Source organism: Paramisgurnus dabryanus, chromosome 22 (assembly GCF_030506205.2).
Source record: "Paramisgurnus dabryanus chromosome 22, PD_genome_1.1, whole genome shotgun sequence".
Classification (NCBI taxonomy): domain Eukaryota; kingdom Metazoa; phylum Chordata; class Actinopteri; order Cypriniformes; family Cobitidae; genus Paramisgurnus; species Paramisgurnus dabryanus.
The window spans coordinates 290,440-311,942 of record NC_133358.1 but is presented as its reverse complement, the minus strand read 5'-3'; the positions used below and the strand labels follow the sequence as shown (position 1 = coordinate 311,942).

Here is a 21,503-nt window from a genome sequence, read left to right as displayed (position 1 = left end):
ATACACATGTGTGGATAATCTCTACAAATACAAATTCCACTGTCACAGGTGTGCAGTTGTTTTGCACCAAATATGCCTTCATAATAAGTTTCTTATACCTAAATGTGTTTGTAAATTACATTACTTCAATTCTTACACACTAGACTAGAGGGAGACATGAACAGGAAATCAGTAAATTGTTAGCTCTTTTATTTAAATCATATTAAACTTATCAGGAAACATAGGTAACAACAGTTTATGGTTGATATAGAAATATGTGAGTGAACAAAGTAGGCTACAGAACAAAAACGTATAAGTTCAGACAGAGCCTAAAGCACGTTATTAATGCAGACTAAAACAGGGAAGTCGGGATTGTCATCCTCATGTTTCACATTAATTTTGTTGGTAAAAAGCATGTGGGTGAAAGTCAAGTTCAGGTAAAGTACGCGGTGCGGACGCTGCAAATATTAATAAACAAAGATAAAACCTTTAAAGCTTAAAATATAAAGCTTAAAAGGTGATCCACGGTTATGAGGGTTGCTAGTTATTCTCTGCTGTTTGCTTCTCAGTAGAACTGTACAATACGGGAGTGCGGTTACCGCGACAACCCTAAATCATATGGTTAAAGCCAGTTGTAGCCATTGTGATTGACAGCTATTCATCCAGCGCGTCTCACACATCCAGACACAGAAGACACTTTGATGTTGATAAATGTAAACGGACTGTGTCCAGGGGCCCGTTCTTCGTACTTCGCTTAATACATCCGAGATCAAATGAGACATCCGAGAAGTTTAGATCTGGCTAATTATAATCTCGCTTGTTTGGTTCTTTGAACACCACTGCTGTTGATGATTATTATGGCAGGATTGAATTATCTGAGATCACTGCGCGTTCGTGCACTGCAAGTCAATACATATCGATAGTAGAAACACTGATCAGCCACGCTGTGATTGGCCAGTTGTTACAATGGCCAAGAACACGCCCATTTTTAACCCCTGCAGTCTGAGAGCTATTGATGGAAGGTTTTGAACTTTTTATGTGACTGAATTTAAACAAATTAGCGTCGCACACCTGAAGTCAATAGATAGGTGCGTAGGATAAGACGACAAAAAGTCTCAAAATGTACAAAGAACAATTCCCGCACACTATCTGCTTGCTGAAAAAATGTATTTAATGAAAGTTGCGTTGCAACGTTTCGATCAACTGATCTTCATCAGGCAACTGCAATTGTTACAAACATCATCAAATATAAATGGTCAAATGTCCAATCACAATGTAGAAAAACAAATCACATGATAGGTGCATCATTCAAAATAGTCACATGATTACATCTCAATTCAATAATCTCATGATATCATTTAATATATGTAACCCGATACACAACTCATATGTAAGTCTAATACACAATTCAAAGCATCACATTAAAAAGTGCTTCATCATTTAACCCTAAAGGTGATAAAGTTTGAAGAGTATCGATCCAATAGAGTTCACGTCTCAGTAATAGTAAATCAATATCACCACCTCTAGGTGGCATATTCACCTTTTCAATTCCACAAAAGCGTAGTGAGGAAACATCATGATTAAGTGCATTTGGAAGAGCAGATCAAAACCACACCGCACGTAGACTTTGATTCACTTCGGGTATCTATAGAGACGTCCACGAAGAAATACAGTGATAACTTGAAGGAGATTAAACTGAGGAAATATAAACGTGACACTGAGGATTATCTCCGTAATGAAGTTTATCCATGGGATTTTAGTCCATCCGAGCCGACCATTACCCTCCAGCGCTCTGTTACTTCAGCAGCCCGAGGAGCCGCGAGAGGAGCATTGCGCTCGCGGACACAGAGGAGATGTGGAGTACGTATCGATCATGGATCTGATGTTGCTACGAGCAGTGATTTCACTATGGACAGTGACTCCAGCGCCCAGGATTCTTCTTCTGTTTTTTTGGACAAACGGACTCCGGGAAACAGACCAAACAGAAGAAAAAATGCCGACGAGGCCGTAGAGCTTCAAAGACACTCACGTCCGTGGACCCGCAACTTCGTAAAGAGACGGTAATTAACATTTCGGACAAAGAACTTTCTGATGATCAAAACAGTATCCTGTCTAAAGGTTTGTCTTTTGTCCCGACTAGTGGTGTTAATGCATTTGGCCTGAAAGTTGATTTATTCAAATGTTTCAGACAGATTAAATTGCGTTACTTCTTTTCTCAGTCCACTAGTACGTTCTCTTCCAAGACCCCTTTCAAACCTAGGAGCACTTTTTGTCCTTATGTTAATAACCATACGATTCATACTTTTTGTCGGGTTGTTGAACAAGATATTATGAAATCCTGCTCCGTGTCTAAGAAACTGTCTCACAATCTTTCTCTTCCTGAGAAAAAAGCCCTTGCTGAATTGATTAATGACCCGTCGATTATCATTAAACCAGCGGACAAAGGAGGGGCTATTGTAGTCCAAGATTTGACTAAGTACCAGCAAGAATGTCTCTCACAATTACAAAACTTGAAATTCTATAAAAAACTTCCTAATGACCCTACTAAGAGGTTCCAAACTGATGTTCAAAAGTTTTTGGAAAATGCTAAAGCGTTAGATTGGATATCTCAAGCTGAGTTTCAATTCTTGAATTGTTTACATCCTGTGATACCTGTGTTTTACACTCTACCTAAGATAAATAAGAGGTTAACAGACCCTCCAGGTCGCCCCATTGTGGCACAGACTAATTCCCTATTAGCTCCTTTATCTCAGTATGTGGACTATTTCATCAAACCTTATGTACAGGCCTTACCTGCCTACATTAGGGACTCAACTGACTTTATCAACAAGATTTCTGAATTACATGATTTACCTGAGAATGCTCTGTTACTGACTTTGGACATTACTAGTCTATATACCAACATCTCACATGAGAAGGGACTAGATGCCCTGAAGTATTATCTTTCTACACGGAGTGATGTTACACCTCCGACTGATTTTTTGATCGATATGGCTAAATATGTTCTGAAATATAACTATTTTAGCTTTGAAAAAGACTATTATCTTCAGATAAGTGGTACAGCTATGGGTTCGATTTTTGCCCCCAATTACGCTAATTTGTTTGTGGGTCATTTTGAACATTGTTTTGTGTGTAATCCTGAAAAAAATCCATATTTTTCTCAGATCTTGAAATGGTACAGATATATTGATGATGTGTTTTGTATTTTTTTGGGCAATCAAAATGATGTTAGTAAATTTGTGTCTATCTTGAACAGCTTTATCGAGGATTTGGAATTCACTTGTGAGATCAATGACACAAAAGTACATTTTCTTGATATGTGGGTCTTGAAAAATGATGGGAAATTGATTACGACTCTATACACAAAAGACACTGATCGCAACACATTACTTTTAGCCAACAGCTTTCACCCTATCGCTTTGAAAAAGGGCCTTCCAAAAAGTCAATTCTTCAGACTAAGAAGAATTTGCCATTCTGACACTGATTTCATAGAGAAGGCTTTAATTATGAAAAATAAATTCTTAGATCGGGGATATCCCTCTAAATGGATTGACGAAGCTTTTAATGTAACTCTCCTTAAGACACGCTCTGAGTTGTTAAAAAAGAAGACCAAATTATCTAAAAAACATTCTTTCACTTTCATTACTACCCATTCTTCTCAATCTCATCTGATTAGATCGATCCTCAAAAAACTTTTGTCTTCCGATTCAGAATTAAGTGCCATTTTTCAAGATCCCCCATTGATTGTATTTAGAAGGGCTAGGAACTTAAAAGATTCTCTTGTACATGCTCAATTTCAGAAGAATACTCCGAGTCCTTCACAGAGATTAATCAGCCCTTTACCTAATGGAAATTATCGCTGTGGAAATTGTGCACAATGTAACAACACCTTCAAAACTTCTTTTTTTAGTCATCCTAGAACCGGAAAAAAGTTTGACATTAAGTCAGTAATCACTTGTGTCTCTACACACGTGATTTATTTGATACGCTGTCCTTGTGGTTTGGGATATGTGGGAAAAACAACACGTCAACTTAAGCTAAGAATTAGTGAACACAAAAGTTCAATCAGAAGAAAGGATATGAATTACCCGGTAGCGACCCATTTTAATGCACTTAATCATGATGTTTCCTCACTACGCTTTTGTGGAATTGAAAAGGTGAATATGCCACCTAGAGGTGGTGATATTGATTTACTATTACTGAGACGTGAACTCTATTGGATCGATACTCTTCAAACTTTATCACCTTTAGGTTTTAAATGATGAAGCACTTTTTAATGTGATGCTTTGAATTGTGTATTAGACTTACATATGAGTTGTGTATCGGGTTACATATATTAAATGATATCATGAGATTATTGAATTGAGATGTAATCATGTGACTATTTTGAATGATGCACCTATCATGTGATTTGTTTTTCTACATTGTGATTGGACATTTGTCCATTTATATTTGATGATGTTTGTAACAATTGCAGTTGCCTGATGAAGATCAGTTGATCGAAACGTTGCAACGCAACATTCATTAAATACATTTTTTCAGCAAGCAGATAGTGTGCGGGAATTGTTCTTTGTACATGTGACTGAATTTAAAAACCCAGTTAAAGCTACTTTAGTACATAAATCACCATAAATAATGTAACATTTTCTGTAAAAATATAATCTTGATATCTTTACTATGCTTGTCAAAGATTGAAATTAATGATTGTAATTAAAATTTGATGCTCCTAAAGTACTTTAAGTCTCTTTTAAAAACAGTTAAATGCTATTTTGTCTGTTTGTAACAGCAACTTTAAAAAAAGCAGAATAAAAAAACACAGGTGGTGGCCCTCCATCTTCATGTGATGTGCTGGCAGGAGTGATTTCTCTAAACTGGCTGATTGTACAGATAATCTCTGGAGCAGGTGCTCTTTCTTAAATTGACAGCCAATGCAACAATTTAATTCCTGATAAATAAAATTTTAATTGTAGTGTATTATAAGATAGTGTTTTCCTCTCTTTTGTGCAGTTTTAGATAATACACCAACACTTTTAGCAGTTTCCAATAATGTGGTAAATAAATTATGATGTGCAGTAAGAGAATGGTAATGTTATTCTACATCAAAAGATTATAAAATGCAACCGTTTCTGAGAGCATGCACATGACAGTAAAGAAATCCTCTCAGATGGTAGTCCTTTAGAGAAACTATATGCAAGTGGTTAAATAAGTTTACTTCAATTGCATTATTCTTAACTGATTTCTGAATATATTAGCAGTATTCCATGTTAACTGAAAGTCCTGCATCTGCTGATTCTGCACAGAAAAGTGTAGTAAAGAAGATAAAGATATGTGAAAATATGTGCAAAAAACTTATTTGGTTATTTTGGTCATTTTTGTCACAGGAGAGGGACAGGGTAACATATTTGTAGACAACGTTTTAAAGATAGAACAGATAGAAACTACTAAACGAAAACCCTTTCATGCATGACATTGTAAGCTACTTGACAATCTAAAGACAAAACTAAAATAGGAGATTAGTTTATTCAAATGAAAATTATTTCACACTGAGTAATAGTCTTTATTGTACATACTGTAACATCTATTAGTGCTGGGTATGATTAATTGCTGTTTTTATTAAGGAAAATTCAAACAAATTTAAAATGAATGTGATCAGCATGTCATTCGTTTAAGATTAATAATCAAACACCTGTTACACAAAAACAAGTCGCACAAGTACAGAAAAAATATATTTGTTATATTATATATTTTTTAAATAACATCGTTAAAAGATTTAATTAATATATTCTTTTTTTATTACGTGTTGAATTTGAAAAGCTCTTTATATTAATCATGCATCTTACGCAGATTGCGCTCGTATAATGGAGAGACTTTCCGTATCACATCCGCTTAAAAAGGTACAAACTAATCTTGTTTACATGAAATAAGCCTGCTCCCGAGCAGGTTTGAGCTTACGGACCTGTTGCTATGACAGCAAGTTTAGAATGAGCTTCGAAGAACCAAATAATCCAAGATCATGCCAAATCATCAACAATCAAATCCAGCTAACTGAGTTGTAATGTAAAAAATGTGTTCATATGTTAATGCAAATAAACCCTTTGCCTGAACTTCACCCACTTCCCGTTTCGGTGTCACGTGACCAATGGAGTGTAAATGATTGGCTGGATGTTGAATGATTTGATAAAGGGATCGATTGCTTCTCCTTGCTTCCCCGGATGTTGACTCTGAATATTTTTACACTGAATTTTTTGAGACGTTGAATTATTTTGCACTGAATTTTTTGAGACATTGAATTTTGTACACCAAATCTTTTAAAACATTGAATGTTTTTACACTGAATCTTTTAAAACACATTGAATTTTTTTTCATTGAATTTTTTTAGACATTGAATTTTTTTACACTGAATTTTTTTAAAGCATTGAAAAAAATGTCATAGGCAAAAAAACAGTGCTAGATATTCGATGGCTTTTAAAATTCAAAGTCTGATTTAGATGCAAAATAAAATTCAGTGTTAAAAATTTGATGTAAAAAAATTCAGTGCTAAGAATTAGAATTCAAAACCCAACGGCACAGATTTACTTCCATAGTTACAACACTGCTTATTCAATGTACAATAAACAGATAATTATAATAATAATGTTACTAAATTCTGAAAGAAATGTAATTCAAAATAGTCTTGTATTGTGATATGCATCGTATCGGGACCCTTGTATCGGGATACGTATCGTATTGGGTAATTGGCGATACACAGCCCTAAGCCACAACAGACATAATCGCAACTAAATCACCTAATTTCAGGATATAGAGTCTTTTGTTTTAATGTCCATGCCTTCTCAACAAAAGTTTCCATACAAAAACTTTCATTTTCAAATAACCAAAACATAATTTCACCTTCAGATAACCAAAACAAATCCAGTATTTTCTGTTGCATCATATTATACAAATCAAGTTTTAAATTGTTGTATAGTGGGCAATAAAACATAAAATTAAATTCATCCTCCACCAAACATAATTCACATATAGAACATAACCTGTCCTCCTCTGGGACTCATTTAAAGCGCCCCAATTCAAACTCTAGGGGCAGCACTCCAGCTCTGAGCTGAGCACCTAAAGACCTCTGTCTTCTTTTCAAATTATATTTGACATTAGGCTTGTGCACAATTCATTTGAATTAAAGGAAGCAGAATTGCAATTCAATAGAAATTCATATACATATTATACCGTAAGTGAAGCGTTAAAAATAAAGCTTTACAGTATATGTCAGATATGATTGCATTACATATTATATAAATGATATAAGTTTGAACTACTTGTACAGATTACATTAACAGAAAATGTTTTCCCCAACAATAAATGTTAAAAACTCTAGTCACATAAAAAAAGTTTGAATTTCTTGTAATTGTAATTTTGTGGAACACGTTGGAACATGACTTCATTTCCGAGAATGCTTTACTTTAACCAAGTATTTAAAATGGTTGCCAAACAATTTTCCAAATTAACTTTCCTAACAGTGAATGTATGTGAGATTCTTTCTGTTGTGTGACTGTGGAATTTCTTTGAATTGCCATGAATTTAATTCCACTTCATGTCAATCCAATTCCCACTCAACTTCCTGTAGGGCAGAGTCAATTCAATTCAAATTCCAATTTATGAATTGAATGGAGGCCAATTCTGAAATTCTGAATTGTGCACAAGCCTGTTTGACATAAGGTTCAACAAAGAAATTTTCCTTAAACTTTACATAACTTCTACATTTTGGCTTCCATAGCATCTCAGATTTCTATTGTTCTTTATAAATGTCAAACAATGTTTGTCTAATGTAGGGGATCTTGCACTGTATACTATTCAAAAACAATTGTTGTAAATTTACAACTGAGAAGATCTCAAGGACCTCCTTGGAATAGGATGTCTGTGAGCTCTATCCCAGTTAAACACTTTTTGTGTAAGTCTTTCCTCTGGTAAACACACGAGGCGATTCAATAGCCTAAGGCAGGGGTGTTCAATCCTGCTCCTGGAGGGCCGGTGTCTCTGCAGAGTTTTATTCCAACCCTAATCAAACACACCTGATCCAGCTAATCAAGGTCTTACTAGGCAGACTAGATACTTTGAGGCAGGTGTGTTGAGGGAAGTTTTAGCTAAACTCTGGAGGACACAGGCCCTCCAGGACCGACTTTGGACACCCCTGGCCTAAGGACTTCTGCTCTTTGTTTGACCACACAGGGCTCCCAGCCCATGTCCCCTCTCTATGCCCGCCCTAGTGGTAAACCTGTGTACTCCAAGAAAATATCTCATAGCTCTACTTTGGACCTTATTACATTCTGGAGCATCTTCAAAGCCCCATACTCCAGCAGCATAAAACAGCACATATGTAACCATTGAATTATACAGTTTAGTAAATGTGTCAAAGCTCAGCTCAGGGCAGACCTTCATCTTATTAACCACAGCTCCAAGTGCCCTCCCAGCAGACTCTGATAACACTCATCTGCCCTGTTTGTGCTGAACACAGTGTGATGAGACTTTTGCCCTTATTATGTCTTTAAGCAACTGACAAAGCACAAATGTTAGTGCAGGTAAAAACTACCCAAGGTCCCCAAAATTGCTTCAGACCTCAGAGGGTTAATGTTTACATGGGAAATTACGAATTGAGTATTTTAGTTACATTTTCCAAGCATCTGTGCTTAATCAGAGTGTTTGTCTTGCAAAAAAAATGGTAGCACTTTATTTTACAGTACGTGTACTTACAGTGTACATATATGGTAAATAAGTTGTACTTACCGACAAATGTGTGGTACTTACTTTTAGGTATCTACATGGTAAGTAATTGGTATCATTACTGTACTTACCAGTAGTACATACTTGGTAGTTAAAATGTAACTCTAGATAAGTACTGGGTAAAAACATATACATACTTATAGTGTAGGTATACTGTAACTAACGAAAAACACTACTGTACTTACAAATGAATGTACAATATAAGTATTTGGTATTTACAGGCAAGTTAGGGTAAATGACAGGTATTTATAGTGTACATATATGATAACTAATATCAAACACTACTGTACTTACAAATTGTATATACATGATAAGTAATAGTAAATTAATGACCGGCACATATGGTGTATGTATACCGTAACTAACTAGAAACACTACTGTACTTACAAATTGTATATACATAACAAGTGTGTTGTACCTGTAGGCCAGTGTAAGTTAATGAAAGGCATATATGGTGTATGTATGTATACTGTAACTAACTAGAAACACTACTGTACTTACAAATAGTATATACATGATAAGTGTGTTGTACCTGCAGGTAAATGTAAGTTATACTTATACCATACCTATATGATATGAACAAACATTACTGATCTGCCATTTTGGTACTCAGTATCTTTGTCCTTTAAACCAAGCATTAAATAACCGTATGCATTAACTACTGGGTACATTCACTAGTACATCCATGGTAACTACATGGAAACAGGACTGTAAAATAAAGTGTTGCTTTTTACACAGTTAGTATATAGGACCTACCACCTAAGATATAGCATCATATACATGTCACTGTGAAGCAAACCCAACCATTGACTATCATACGCATTAACTACTGGGTACATTCACTAGTACATCCATGGTAACTACATGGAAACAGAACTGTAAAATAAAGTGTTGCTTTTTACACAGTTATTATATAGGACCTACCACCTAAGATATAGCATCATATACATGTCACTTTGAGGCAAACCCAACCATTGACTATCCTACGCATTAACTACTGGGTACATTCACTAGTACGTCCATGGCAACTACATGGAAACAGGACTGTAAAATAAAGTGTTGCTTTTTACACAGTTATTATATAGGACCTACCACCTAAGATATAGCATCATATACATGTCACTTTGAGGCAAACCCAACCATTGACTATCCTACGCATTAACTACTGGGTACATTCACTAGTACGTCCATGGTAACTACATGGAAACAGGACTGTAAAATAAAGTGTTGCTTTTTACACAGTTAGTATATAGGACCTACCACCTAAGATATAGCATCATATACATGTCACTTTGAGGCAAACCCAACCATTGACTATCATACGCATTAACTACTGGGTACATTCACTAGTACATCCATGGCAACTACATGGATACAGGACTGTAAAATAAAGTGTTGCTTTTTACACAGTTATTATATAGGACCTACCACCTAAGATATAGCATCATATACATGTCACTGTGAAGCAAACCCAACCATTGACTATCATACGTATTAACTACTGGGTACATTCACTAGTACGTCCATGGCAACTACATGGAAACAGGACTGTAAAATAAAGTGTTGCTTTTTACACAGTTATTATATAGGACCTACCACCTAAGATATAGCATCATATACATGTCACTGTGAAGCAAACCCAACCATTGACTATCATACGTATTAACTACTGGGTACATTCACTAGTACGTCCATGGTAACTACATGGAAACAGAACTGTAAAATAAAGTGTTGCTTTTTACACAGTTATTATATAGGACCTACCACCTAAGATATAGCATCATATACATGTCACTTTGAGGCAAACCCAACCATTGACTATCCTACGCATTAACTACTGGGTACATTCACTAGTACGTCCATGGCAACTACATGGAAACAGGACTGTAAAATAAAGTGTTGCTTTTTACACAGTTATTATATAGGACCTACCACCTAAGATATAGCATCATATACATGTCACTGTGAAGCAAACCCAACCATTGACTATCATACGTATTAACTACTGGGTACATTCACTAGTACGTCCATGGTAACTACATGGAAACAGGACTGTAAAATAAAGTGTTGCTTTTTACTCAGTTATTACACAGTAAGACCCTAAAATAAGAGTCATAATACACTGTTTTTGAAGTGAAGAAAAACATTTACTTATTTATTTCTTAACGATCTTGTCTTTTTTGTTGAATTTTGTTGAACACTGAATTTTGGAAACAGCAATGACATACAGGTTTTTTTGTACTTTTTTCAACATATTGAACATTCTGATTTTTTTTTTAACAATTAACAGCATTAACCTGAGAACAACGATATTAACAAAAATACTATTTAACCATCATAAAAAATGCAGAAATGTTATTTTGGGAACAGCTTATTATACTACTGGGTCAATTAATTGTCTTCCTTTCTAAATTTGTACCTAATTGGGAGGAGTTCACGTTTACGTTTCATTTCATTGATTTTATTAAAGACTTCTGGGTTTGTATCCACATATTCCTTGCACTCCTTCGCATATTTCTGTAGAGTTCCACCCTGAAATTCAGGAATGTGGAGTTCAGGAGTAGCAATAATCTGCAACTCTGCAATAATGGCTGTAAGTGCGATGGTATTGCGATCAACATTGTGTTGCTTGCAGCTGTGGGAGACGCTTCTGGTCTTCATGAAGCTTTTCAGAATGGCCTTGTAACGTTGCAAAACATCATCAGGTGTTTGAACTGAAAAAAAAAGTATGTAACATTATGTCATTGCAGGACTATTACTTTTCTAATGCATTAAGATGTAGTTCCACCTTTGACCACTAAGGGGTGAAAAGGTATAATTAATATATGTAAGCAATAAGTAACGGCTGAAGGGTATATTAGGCATGAAGCGAAGCGGAGCAGCCGTTACTTATTCACGATACAACACTTGCCTCGAGTACCTTATTGCTTTTATAAAACGGTTACCACACAATATAAAAGTTAAAAAAAAAATTATTAGTGCAACTTTCATGAAGTTAAATCAATAAAAGCATTCCATCCGCTAGAAAAAAATAGTCCCTGACCGTGAACAAAAAACATTCCAATGTGTAATATGCATGAAAGCTCAAATAAAAACAACAAACCGTTCTGAAACTGATACGTGTGGTTGCTAAGGGTGTTGCTAAGGGTGCAGTGATAAATAGAACCGTTGGGTGAAGCGGTCCTAGCCCTGTTTTATCGTGAATATCAGAATCAATGATTGGAACTAACTGTTTTATAAACATTAATGCATGTGTGAAAGACTTAAAGCGATAGTTCACCCATAAATGAAAATTATGTCAATAATGCCTTCAGAAACACAGTTAAAATCAAGAGCTTTCTGACCGTCCATTGAATATGTATGTACATTATACTGTCCATGTCCAGAAAGGTAATAAAAACATCATCAAAGTAGTCCATGTGACATCAGTGGGTCAGTTAGAATGTGTTGAAGCATCGAAAATATATTTTGATACAAAATTGGTACAAAAATTACGACTTTATCCAGCATTGTCTTCTCTTTCGGGTCTGTTGTTAATACGCGTTCACCACACTGCAGTGATGCTGGTGACGTATGACGCTGCTGACGTGTTATCTGGTGCACCTAAGCTTCGTTTACAGTCTGAGGGATTAGGACATCTGCGACATGCACATTTACGCACCATTAAAAAAATATAGCAATACCAAAACACAAACAATTTTGAACAGCTTGAATACAGCGTGCGTCTCCCTCAAACTCTAAACGAAGCTCGGGCGCACCAGATAACACATCAGCAGCGTCATACGTCCGCAGCATCACTGCTGTGTCATGCATGCGGATTCAAAGCAGACCGGAAGAGAAGACAATGGTCTTACGGGTTTGAAACAACATGAGGGTGAGTAATTAATGACATATTTTTAATTTTTGGTTGAACTAACCCTTTAAGATGTGTAATTTCAATTTCACATCTTTTTTTATAACCCCTTTTAATATTTTATTTCAATTTCTTTACTTTTTATATTTTTATTTTTTTGTGACTTTAGGTAAAAACAAAATAAGAATTTTATTGTACCAATGTACAAATCACAGTAACAATCTAGAATCTTTAATGAATGGATAATAGCTAGCTCAGTACAATAAACTGGGAAATAAGAAAGTATTTAAACTGTACGATAGGTTTGGTCTTTGCACTTACCTCTTCGAATGGTGGCATGTTTTTCCTCCCTGACTTTGTGCTTTCTCTTTTGTTTTCTTTTTGGATGCTTGTCAGATGAATCCGATGTGTCTGAGAATGTTGAACTCTCTCCAGATTCTGACTCAGAAGAAGCATCATTTTGCATCTTCTCTTTCTGTCCTAAGAACATTTGTACAAAAAGACATCTAACATTTGCTACAGTAAAATATTATTTTCTTGAGTTTCCTAAAATTGTAGATGTTATGAAATGATATGCTTTATTGTTTTATTACATCAAATCTCTATTTTTGATTTTATTGAGTTCGTATGCCTAACAATTAGATTCCATGTGTTTCTTATCAGACTTAAAAAAAAATGAGTCAGATATGTCAAGGAAATAAGATTTCCTACCTATGTGAATAAACACTTACTTGGTTGTCTGTTTTCAAGAGCACATTTTAATTGTTCCCGAAGGAAGTCTCGCTCCTCTTTCAAAAGTTTATTTTCCTCTTTCAGGTTTTCAATTGTTGCAACTGCAGTTGGCGCAACTTGTAGGGGCACAGAGACAGGGGGAGGCACAGAGAGAGAAGTACCTGCTGTAAATTTACAGTTATAAAAAACATTTATCAGTTAATTCTGGAGATTTCAATTAAGTTTAAAAGATGTGTATTACTATTATATATCTGCATATAATCTGCATTAGTGGTTTTAGCTTTAAATTTATATTAATATATATCCCTAATTTTAGTTTGGGCTATAGCAAATTATAAAAAGAGGCTTGTTTTTATATATATAAATGGTATGGATAAAACCTTCCTCACCTTCATCAACAACTTGTTTTCTCCCTCGCTTTGTGCGCTTTGTGTTCTGCATATTCTGCATATTAAAAACATTAACATTTTAAGTATCAATTCACAACTGCAACTGTAACCATTGCACGTAACACATAATTACAGCAGGTCAAAACATAGTTTCCACATGGATGGTTATATGACACTTAAGGGCATCTTTATATAAAATTATACTTTGAGCATAATTAAATGTATTAATTTGTTGTATGTTTATGGTAGCTCCTTAACTGATAATAAGGTGTCTCATTAAACATGACGTCTTATGCAAAGTGCATCAAGCTGTTATTCAGCCAGTGCATTCATTTGTTTGTGTAAACTAAAGTTAGATTCCAAGATATGCATCCTTTTAGGTCTCTCTTAAAAAAAAAAAACTTCGATGGACTGATATGATATTGTATATAATTTGCGGGTTGAGGGAGCCACTATTTGGCGAGATCTGTAAAGTTACTTGTTAGTTAAAGGCTTAACAATTTAACAGCGTCCATCTCCGCGTATATAAGTTATTGTTGTTGTGTTCATATATAACTTACCTTAACACGGATGAAGACCAGGGCGATGACTGATAGTTACGACGAACACGGATGATGACCTGTACAGTTACGACTGATTGTTACGAACTTCCGATGACCCCGAAGTGCGGGAACAGGAAGTTCATATCTCGCGCTCAAAACATCCAATCAGTGATCATATTACTATTTTAGCTGCTTTGCTGTGTTTTAGAGGTCGATGACCTCACTTAGCCTAACTAATAGTTTTCAGAGATTAATTCAAAATGAGTCTTGTCAGATCTTTATTACGGAGGATATACGGAAGACGTAAATCACTCATTAAATGGCTTCAGAAACACAGGCTCCTGCTCAGAAAAAAGAAATGTAGGTTATGCAGAAAGAGGATGAGTCTTCAAAAAACTAACACAACAAAAGATGGATATCGATGGTAAGCACTGTCTTTTGTAGGACAGGCAAAATTAGATTTTAATTTTAACTAGATGAGGTAAAAGTTTGTGAACAAAATTTATGTTGGCTTGAGAAAGCCTAGTCTTAAAGTTCAAAATATAAAGTACTAATTTTATTTTTTACATCAACGTACAGGATATGTAGACGAAATCGCCACAAGGACGTGTCACTCTCCATACGTCACGGCTCTGTTTTCAGCAAAAGTCATGTTTCTCTTTCTTCCTATATGGAGTTCATTCACAGGTAACTTTAGAAAGTCCAAGTTCTATAATCTAAGACTTAAATTAATGAATTCAGGGTGTTTAAAGTCTTTATGTGTTAACATATTACATCATTACATATTACATTACATGTTTAATTATTTATATATTAGTAAAAGCCCTGAGGCTGTGCCATTTTAAAATCTGTCACATGTGTTAATGTGTTATGTATATTGTTAACCATTTGTTAAAAATAGTTAATGTGTACCAATAAAATAAATTCTAGGTATTGTGTGCTGTTTGTGTATGTGCATTAATCTTGTTTTCAAATTTATTAACTAGTTTTCTAGTTTAAAGTATGGCAAATATTCTTCTTGTTGTGTATACTCTATGCATGTAATCTAATTGTTAACACTCTGCTTCAGATTTGCTCAAGGATTACGTCTCCGTCAGGTGGATATGCTTGAAGAGGGTCTGTGTGGCAGTAGTGCAACATTTACAAAAATGACAAAAAAACTCAAGGCAGTATGTGTTAAATCAATCAAAAAAATGGAAAGAGAGCGGAGGATCAGAATCGGTGGAGCAAGAGCATTTGTGGTCCTGGATGAAAGCAAGTTTTGCCACAAACGGAAGGTATTTGTGTGTATTGTAAAAAAAGTTTGAATACTTTTAAAAAATCAATGCAATTGGTAACAGTAAGATTCATAGTTTTATCCTTCTCTTATATTTAGTATGCACGTGGGCGTTTTGGCAACACATGGCGAAGAAAAGCATGGGTTTTCGGTATGATTGAAGTCAAAAGAAAGCAAAGGAGACCTGTGCTGAAAGTGGTAAAACGAAGAACAGCAAGAAAATTAATTCCCATTATTAGGAAGCACGTGCGTCAAGGTAGCACTCTGCTCAGTGATGACTGGCCAGCTTATAGAAGACTTTCTCAGAATGGCTTTATTCATTATCAGGTCAATCACAGTCGTTTTTTTGTACATCCACAAACAGGAGCTCATACACAACATATAGAACGTGCATGGAGAACCTACAAAAATGAGGTATACCGTTACAGGGGGAACATGACTCTACAAACACTGAAAGATCAACTAGCCTTCATTGAATGGCAATATTGGAGGGGAAAACTACATCCCAGAGGTATTCTTGGATGTTTGCTTGAGGACATTGCTGCTATATACAGGGTGTAGCACAATGACTTTATTAACTCTACAGGAATATGTGGATACAAACCCAGAAGTCATAAATAAAGTCACTGAACTAAAACGTAAGACAATTATTTGACCCAGTAGTATAAGCTGTTGCCAAAATAACATTTCTGCAGTTTTCAAGATGGTAAAATAGTATTTTCGAAAATCGTTTGTTCTCAGGTTAAGGCTGTTAAAAAAATGGGAATGTTCAATATGTTAAAAAAATAACAGTATGTCATTGCTGTTTCTAAATGCATTGTTTAACAAAATTCAGCAAAAAAAGACAAAATCTTTAAGAAATAAATAAGTAAATGTTTTGCTGCACTTCAAAAGTATTGTACAATGACTCTTATTTTATGGTCTTACTAGTTAATATAACTAACAGTTGCCAATGTATATGTATACTATGCTATCCTGTGTAATAACTCAAGTAAAAAGCAACACTTTATTTTACAGTCCTGTTTCCATGTAGTTACCATGGATGTACTAGTGAATGTACCCAGTAGTTAATACGTATGATAGTCAATGGTTGGGTTTGCTTCACAGTGACGTGTATATGATGCTATATCTTAGGTGGTAGGTCCTTTATAATAACTGTGTAAAAAGCAACACTTTATTTTACAGTCCTGTTTCCATGTAGTTACCATGGACGTACTAGTGAATGTACCCAGTAGTTAATTTGTATGATAGTCGATGGTTGGGTTTGCTTCACAGTGACATGTATATGATGCTATATCTTAGGTGGTAGGTCCTATATAATAACTATGTAAAAAGCAACACTTTATTTTACAGTCCTGTTTCCATGTAGTTACCATGGATGTACTAGTGAATGTACCCAGTAGTTAATACGTATGATAGTCAATGGTTGGGTTTGCTTCACAGTGACATGTATATGATGCTATATCTTAGGTGGTAGGTCCTATATAATAACTGTGTAAAAAGCAACACTTTATTTTACAGTCCTGTTTCCATGTAGTTACCATGGATGTACTAGTGAATGTACCCAGTAGTTAATGCGTATGATAGTCAATGGTTGGGTTTGCTTCACAGTGACATGTATATGATGCTATATCTTAGGTGGTAGGTCCTATATACTAACTGTGTAAAAAGCAACACTTTATTTTACAGTCCTGTTTCCATGTAGTTACCATGGATGTACTAGTGAATGTACCCAGTAGTTAATGCGTATGATAGTCAATGGTTGGGTTTGCTTCACAGTGACATGTATATGATGCTATATCTTAGGTGGTAGGTCCTTTATAATAACTGTGTAAAAAGCAACACTTTATTTTACAGTCCTGTTTCCATGTAGTTACCATGGATGTACTAGTGAATGTACCCAGTAGTTAATGCGTATGATAGTCAATGGTTGGGTTTGCTTCACAGTGACATGTATATGATGCTATATCTTAGGTGGTAGGTCCTATATACTAACTGTGTAAAAAGCAACACTTTATTTTACAGTCCTGTTTCCATGTAGTTACCATGGATGTACTAGTGAATGTACCCAGTAGTTAATGCATACGGTTATTTAATGCTTGGTTTAAAGGACAAAGATACTGAGTACCAAAATGGCAGATCAGTAATGTTTGTTCATATCATATAGGTATGGTATAAGTATAACTTACATTTACCTGCAGGTACAACACACTTATCATGTATATACTATTTGTAAGTACAGTAGTGTTTCTAGTTAGTTACAGTATACATACATACACCATATATGCCTTTCATTAACTTACACTGGCCTACAGGTACAACACACTTATTATGTATATACAATTTGTAAGTACAGTAGTGTTTCTAGTTAGTTACGGTATACATACACCATATGTGCCGGTCATTAATTTACTATTACTTATCATGTATATACAATTTGTAAGTACAGTAGTGTTTGATATTAGTTATCATATATGTACACTATAAATACCTGTCATTTACCCTAACTTGCCTGTAAATACCAAATACTTATATTGTACATTCATTTGTAAGTACAGTAGTGTTTTTCGTTAGTTACAGTATACCTACACTATAAGTATGTATATGTTATTACCCAGTACTTATCTAGAGTTACATTTTAACTACCAAGTATGTACTACTGGTAAGTACAGTAATGATACCAATTACTTACCATGTAGATACCTAAAAGTAAGTACCACACATTTGTCGGTAAGTACAACTTATTTACCATATATGTACACTGTAAGTACACGTACTGTAAAATAAAGTGCTACCAAAAAAATGTTACTTTACTAAAAATGTTCACTACATTCTAAAGCATAGAATCATGTATTCCTTTTATATTGCATATTAAAATTGATTTAATACCTAATTACATAAAATTGTGTACTTTTACCTTTCTTGAGTAAAAGTACGAAAGTACTTTTTTACTTAAGTAAAAGTAAAAAAAATTACTAGATGTTTAATGTACTTAAATATTAAACAAAATACTTGAAATTATAAAATGTAGTGTAGTAAAAATTATGATAATATGCTTTGGAATCTATGTTTTCCAAAGAAAAAGACTAATAAAATATGAATATATATGAAAATTTACTTTTATGTAGAAAGTAAAAATACTTGAGTAGTGTCTGCCTCTGATTATAACATGTAACTATGGAAGGTTTTTTTGGTCTTTTTTAAATTAATTAATTAAATTATAAAATAATTAATTAAATTATAAAATAAAAAATAAAATCGCAAAATATGTCCCAAATTTGAAAATTAAATGCTAAAATAAAAATTAAAACATTATATTAAATTATTTCATTTTCATTTTTAATGTGATGAAGCATCATTCCGGCCAAATTAAAAAAGAAAATTAAATTGATGATTTGACATTTCATTTTCAATATAATCTTGAGTCAAGACTGACAATATTAAAATAAAAAGTCAAGCTTGAAAAGGAATCTGTAAATACATTTTTAAAAGGGTTTTTATTCATACCCAAGCAATAATTGGGACAAAATTAAAATGTAAAGTTCAGTTTTAATTTTATGTTCTCTTTAAATTATTTGTTTTCATTTTCTTTTTCGTTTTCATTTTCAACTTGTATGCAAATTCAATGTTAATCAGTGGGTGGCGTTTATTTACTTGCTCAAAAAAGGGGATTGGCTGAAGCAGCGTTGCCAACTCAGCGACTGTGTTGCTAAAATAGCGACTTTATTGCTACATTTAGCGACTTTTAGGCCCATTTAGACAAACTTAGCGAATGTTTGGATGAATGTTAGCTTCACATCTGTACAGATAGGCTACTGTGTCGCTTGTACTGGCCCACGAGTGCCGGGTGGCGCTGTCCCGGTGAAATGTGCGTCTGGTGTCTCTGTGCATGAAGCTGGGCAGTGTGCTGATGACGCGTGGATGAGATTCGCGTTCATTGTTTACATTTGAAAGGAGGAACAAACAATAAAAAGTGGCTGGTCCGCTGTTATATATGTGCGTATTTTCACACATCTGATCCGGTGAGGCGTCAGCCATTCTCATCAAATGCATACACATAGCACAGTGTGATTATCGTGCAATACATAATTATGCCAAAATCCGTGAAGGACTGGAGTATCATATGCTCGCAAAATTGGCGTATATATAGCACTATAATCACACTGCGTGTTATTTGTATGCATTTCATGAAAATGGACATACAGTGACCAGTCACTTACTTTTGCAGCGGGCACACTGGCAGAGCAGACCTTCAGCCTTTGTGGCATATTTGTAAGTGGTCCTCATTTGTAACGCTGATTTGTGAGTAGGGCTGTGACCGTACGGGATTTTATTTTACCGTGGTGAAGAAGCAACAGAATCACGCGGTTAGACTGTTAGCACAACCCACCCCATATTATTAAAACAACAAATTATATTAGCAATAACAATGTGAAATAATATGTATTTCTATATGTTAACTTTTGTTTTTTATATCTTTTGAATATACTATGATTTATAGACCTTTTATGTCATCGTTTATAACCCATTTTATACAATAACTTTCATAGAATAACAAACTGAAAACCTGCAGAAAGAACATGCAGAGTTTAAGATTGTTTCTGATGAGTTGTGCAAAACCTGATTCCTATTTCTTTAGACATTCATTTTCGGTAAACTCTCCGTGAATAGAAACACACTTCTCCAAACATGTTGCAACTTTTAATAATTTATTGTACAAAAAATGGGTTAAAAACAATGACAAAAACGGTTCCATAATTGATATTAAACTCAAAAGATATAGAAAATAAATATTATTTAATGTTATTATTGTTAGTATGTTTAATTAGATTTTCTCAAAGTGGATACAAAACGAAATCGACAATTGCATCATTACGTAAATAACTGCGCAAAACTTATGGATACTCCAATCATTGCTTTCAGAAATTCGCTTACAGTAGCTCCAGATATAAGCACAGCATTCAACCAAATAACGAGTTGTGCTGTATACGCGCTCCTGCCTTCATAACGATAGTTGTCATGTTTGCCCATTATAGGTTTAAATTATTATTATGCTATCATTTTCATCACCAGCACAGTGCCTGCTTCTCCTTGAATGAGAAAGCTTAATATGCGCGTGGCTCAGACTCCTTGCACATGAAATTTCATGGGCATGGCTCTGACATTTCCTTGCAGAGATGTTGTTATTCGCGCAGGGGTTTAAAACCAGGGAGTGAGTTGGTACAGTTCAAGAAATCAGAGCACTTGGGCATGACGCGCTTTATAAGGTTGCGGCCGTGACATCACCGCAGCTGGCATCTTATTACAGCAGTGATGCAGTATTACTGTGATATCGTCACAGCCCTTATGTGCGTAGCTCGTCTTCCACGCTTCAGCTATGGTCAGAAGAACTGTATGTTGTGTCCAGTGCAGTGTACACAGAAGACTCCGAGAGACTCGCATTTCACAGAGAACGCAAGTTCTGATACTTGTACAGACAACACATAGGCTAAATAAACAGATAATGTTCATTTAAAAGTAAGTGACTGGTCGGTGTATCAGCTCGTTAAACTGACGCCTCACCGGACCAGATGTGTGAAAATACGCACATATATAACAGCGGACCAGCCACTTTTTATTGTTTGTTCCTCCTTTGAAATGTAAACAATGTATGCGAATCCCATCCACGCGTCAGCTCCTACACTGCCCAGCTCCATGCACAGAGACACCAGACGCACATTTCACCGGGACAGCGCCACCCGGCACTCGTGGGCCAGTACAAGCGACACAGTAGCCTATCTGTACAGATGTGAAGCTAACATTCATCCAAACATTCGCTAAGTTTGTCTAAATGGGCCTAAAAGTCGCTAGATGTAGCAATAAAGTCGCTATTTTAGCAACACAGTCGCTGAGTTGGCAACGCTGCTTCAGCCAATCCCCTTTTTTTAAGCAAGTAAATAAACACCACCCACTGATTAACATTG

General features: G+C 35.1%; 3 protein-coding genes across 5 annotated transcripts in view; 2 read left to right on the top strand and 1 right to left on the bottom strand.

Moving 5' to 3' along the window:
* The window catches only part of cdh19 (cadherin 19, type 2), a 377,589-nt gene that overhangs the window by 237,868 nt on the left and 118,218 nt on the right, over positions 1-21,503 (top strand). The window lies entirely within an intron of this gene.
* LOC135777725 (uncharacterized) lies at positions 10,757-14,341 on the bottom strand. Of its 2 annotated transcripts, XM_065287953.2 has the most exons (5): positions 14,283-14,341; positions 13,723-13,777; positions 13,333-13,497; positions 12,923-13,081; positions 10,758-11,462 (listed from the first exon to the last, which is right to left on the bottom strand). In XM_065287953.2, exons 2-5 carry the CDS (start codon positions 13,772-13,774, stop codon positions 11,140-11,142), a joined length of 699 nt encoding a protein of 232 aa, XP_065144025.1. In that variant the 5' UTR covers positions 13,775-13,777; positions 14,283-14,341; the 3' UTR covers positions 10,758-11,139. The 2 variants fall into 2 exon arrangements, with proteins under 2 accessions (XP_065144024.1, XP_065144025.1); XM_065287952.2 differs by lacking the exon at positions 14,283-14,341 and having other exon boundaries at positions 10,757-11,462; positions 13,723-13,847.
* Positions 14,525-16,347, top strand: LOC135777724 (uncharacterized). The gene is made up of 4 exons (XM_065287950.2): positions 14,525-14,688; positions 14,844-14,951; positions 15,334-15,541; positions 15,640-16,347. Exons 1-4 carry the CDS (start codon positions 14,525-14,527, stop codon positions 16,099-16,101), a joined length of 942 nt encoding a protein of 313 aa, XP_065144022.1. The 3' UTR covers positions 16,102-16,347.

Coding starts and splice junctions, on each gene's coding strand:
- LOC135777725 (XM_065287952.2), bottom strand. CDS start 13,783: ATGCAGAATATGCAGAACACAAAGCGCACAAAGCGAGGGAGAAAACAA. Junction 13,498..13,722: donor AAAACAAGTTGTTGATGAAG/GTGAGGAAGGTT, acceptor GTAAATTTACAG/CAGGTACTTCTCTCTCTGTG. Junction 11,463..12,922: donor ACATGCCACCATTCGAAGAG/GTAAGTGCAAAG, acceptor TTTTTTTTTCAG/TTCAAACACCTGATGATGTT.
- LOC135777724 (XM_065287950.2), top strand. CDS start 14,525: ATGAGTCTTGTCAGATCTTTATTACGGAGGATATACGGAAGACGTAAA. Junction 14,689..14,843: donor ACAAAAGATGGATATCGATG/GTAAGCACTGTC, acceptor ATCAACGTACAG/GATATGTAGACGAAATCGCC. Junction 15,542..15,639: donor AGTTTTGCCACAAACGGAAG/GTATTTGTGTGT, acceptor TCTTATATTTAG/TATGCACGTGGGCGTTTTGG.